At 53.1% G+C, this 2,015-nt stretch overlaps 1 protein-coding gene across 1 annotated transcript; it reads right to left on the reverse strand.

Annotated features, from left to right (window-relative positions):
- Positions 1–44: 44 nt before the first annotated feature.
- On the reverse strand, positions 45–1,785 carry LOC119421255. Its single transcript, XM_037688632.1, has 6 exons — positions 1,521–1,785; positions 1,271–1,445; positions 907–1,202; positions 646–821; positions 324–572; positions 45–221 (listed from the first exon to the last, which is right to left on the reverse strand). Exons 1-6 carry the CDS (start codon positions 1,783–1,785, stop codon positions 45–47), a joined length of 1,338 nt encoding a protein of 445 aa, XP_037544560.1.
- Positions 1,786–2,015: the final 230 nt, after the last annotated feature.

Consider the following 2,015-nt stretch of genomic DNA (forward strand, 5'->3'; position numbering starts at 1 on the left):
AGCGACATTGGGCCTCACTGACGCCCATCTAGCCCGTCTCTGAATCACGGCTCTCCTGCCTGGGCCTCTGCGTTGGATGTCGACTGCTCGAAAAGCACTCTGATCGTTCTCGCTTGCTCAGCGGTGAGATGCATTGCGTAGAATCTGTCAGCGGTCGAGGTGTCATGACACATGAAGTTGGCCAATCTTCGGCGAACCTCAGCGCTGTGAAAGTTCTTTACCTGGGGAAAAAAAGAAAAGCGAAAATAAATAAATGTCGTTACAAAAGACCATCATGTTCACTATACTGAAACGTGAGGGTACATTAGCAGCAGGCACCGTACATGCGTAGCCACAGACGTTCTGATGTCTGTGAAGGAAGGTAATCCTGGAAGCCCCATCTCCTCCCACACCACCCGGAGATACTTGAGGAGAATCTTGCCCGGGCTGTTAGAAGTGGTGTGGAGAAACCTCCCCTCCGGCAGAGACAGAGCAGCCCGCATATTTAGCCACCGTTCAGCCCAGGAGAACTCCTCGTGGTTCAAGTAGATCTGTGCCATACCGAAGGCACCGTTTGTCTTGTGCTCCCTCACCTGGGGAAGGAGGCATGCAAAATTAGTTGGCTCACCTGCGTGCCACGCGTCGACCTAGTACCTCACTACGTACATTCACAACGAAGCCCAGAGACTCTGACTGATGACGTGCCTTGGCAGCTTCCACCTCAGACACAGCCATGCCAATAAGAACGCCAATCCGGTGACCGTAGACAGAGGCGATCAGGGCAGAAAAGTAGCCGTAGAAGCGATGCCTCAGCTCGGGGGATTTGTCGTCCTCCATCATGTCTGAGGGGGTTGAGAGAGATGGCGAGAGAGTGGTTTAAAGTTATAGAAAGAGAGGAGGATTGGGAGAAGAGATAAAAAGTCTTACCAAGCAGCTGAGGGATTCTGGAGCGGGCCAAGTCCCGGCACTTTGTTAGGGTCTGTGCTGAAATGATGCGCGACACCTTGGCATCTTTAACTGTTATTTGGTGAAGCACCACGTCTTTACGCAGCTGGCGAATGCAGTTCTTCAATGCCCTCAAGACACCGATTTGCTGGGCTCTTGACAACCTGCATGATGGTGGAGGAGTTTCTGTAAAATACTCGAGGAACTGGTACACGTTCTTGAGATGAGTGCAGGCAGTGGTGACGGTTCTCCCCTGCGACATCAGCTCGTGCGCACAACTGCAGAAAAACGTTGCCATTTTAGTCGTTTGAAAGGCATGCATGGCGACCACCACAAACCAGCTTACCTTTGAATACGCCCAACGTCATCCAGGAAGAGCCAGGTGCCCAGCTGATTACAACCAGACGCCATACGCTGGAGAAAACAACTGACCCGATTCACAGCAGACCCCACGTTCTCCCGGCGTTTGGCGCTGGGGCACCCGCCCTCCAGAAAACGCTTGTAGCTTTCCACAAAAGTGACTGGTTGAGCAGACAAAAAGCAAAAGGTTATTCACGCCCAGGCCACGTTTAGAAAGTGTCGAGGACACGACTTACCGATAGATGCAGGAAAACGAGCTTCTGGCACCTGCTCCTCACAAGCAGATGCCCCGGTCGAGTCAGGGACGGCAGACGACGGGCCGGGCACATCCTCGTCTGAACGGGGGGACGGCGAGAAGGAGGTGGCTCCCGACACTTCATTTTCACAGTCGGCGTCCAAGCCCTCCACGGAGAGGCTGGAGGTCAGGGGAGGAGAAGGCTCCGTGTCCGCGAGAGCTTGGAGAAGCTCAATAGTCTTGGCCCTCCTCACAGCGTCAAGCATTTTACCTTTCACGGCAGTACTTAACGCTGGGTGTGCCTTGAACAGGTGTTTATCCAGGCGGCCAGAACTGTAGGAGCATGCTTCAACTGGGCATTTGCCGTTCCTCACATTTACTCGTCCAGACGCCAAGTTCAACAACAGTTTTCTCTCTTCCACATTCTTGACCGAGTGCGTTCGCTGGAGATGGTTTGACATGGCATAATAAGTCTTCAAACAAATTGGACACGTGG

This window comes from Nematolebias whitei, chromosome 15 (genome assembly GCF_014905685.2).
Source record: "Nematolebias whitei isolate Nwh7 chromosome 15, NemWhi1, whole genome shotgun sequence".
Lineage (NCBI taxonomy): Eukaryota > Metazoa > Chordata > Actinopteri > Cyprinodontiformes > Rivulidae > Nematolebias > Nematolebias whitei.

What these genes read in the sequence shown, in the direction of transcription:
- LOC119421255 (XM_037688632.1), bottom strand. Translation starts at nt 1,785, where the DNA reads ATGCTTGACGCTGTGAGGAGGGCCAAGACTATTGAGCTTCTCCAAGCT. An exon ending in CAGAATCCCTCAGCTGCTTG is followed by an intron (nt 822 to 906) that starts GTAAGACTTTTT and finishes CAACCCCCTCAG; the next exon opens with ACATGATGGAGGACGACAAA. An exon ending in GAACGTCTGTGGCTACGCAT is followed by an intron (nt 222 to 323) that starts GTACGGTGCCTG and finishes TTTTTTCCCCAG; the next exon opens with GTAAAGAACTTTCACAGCGC.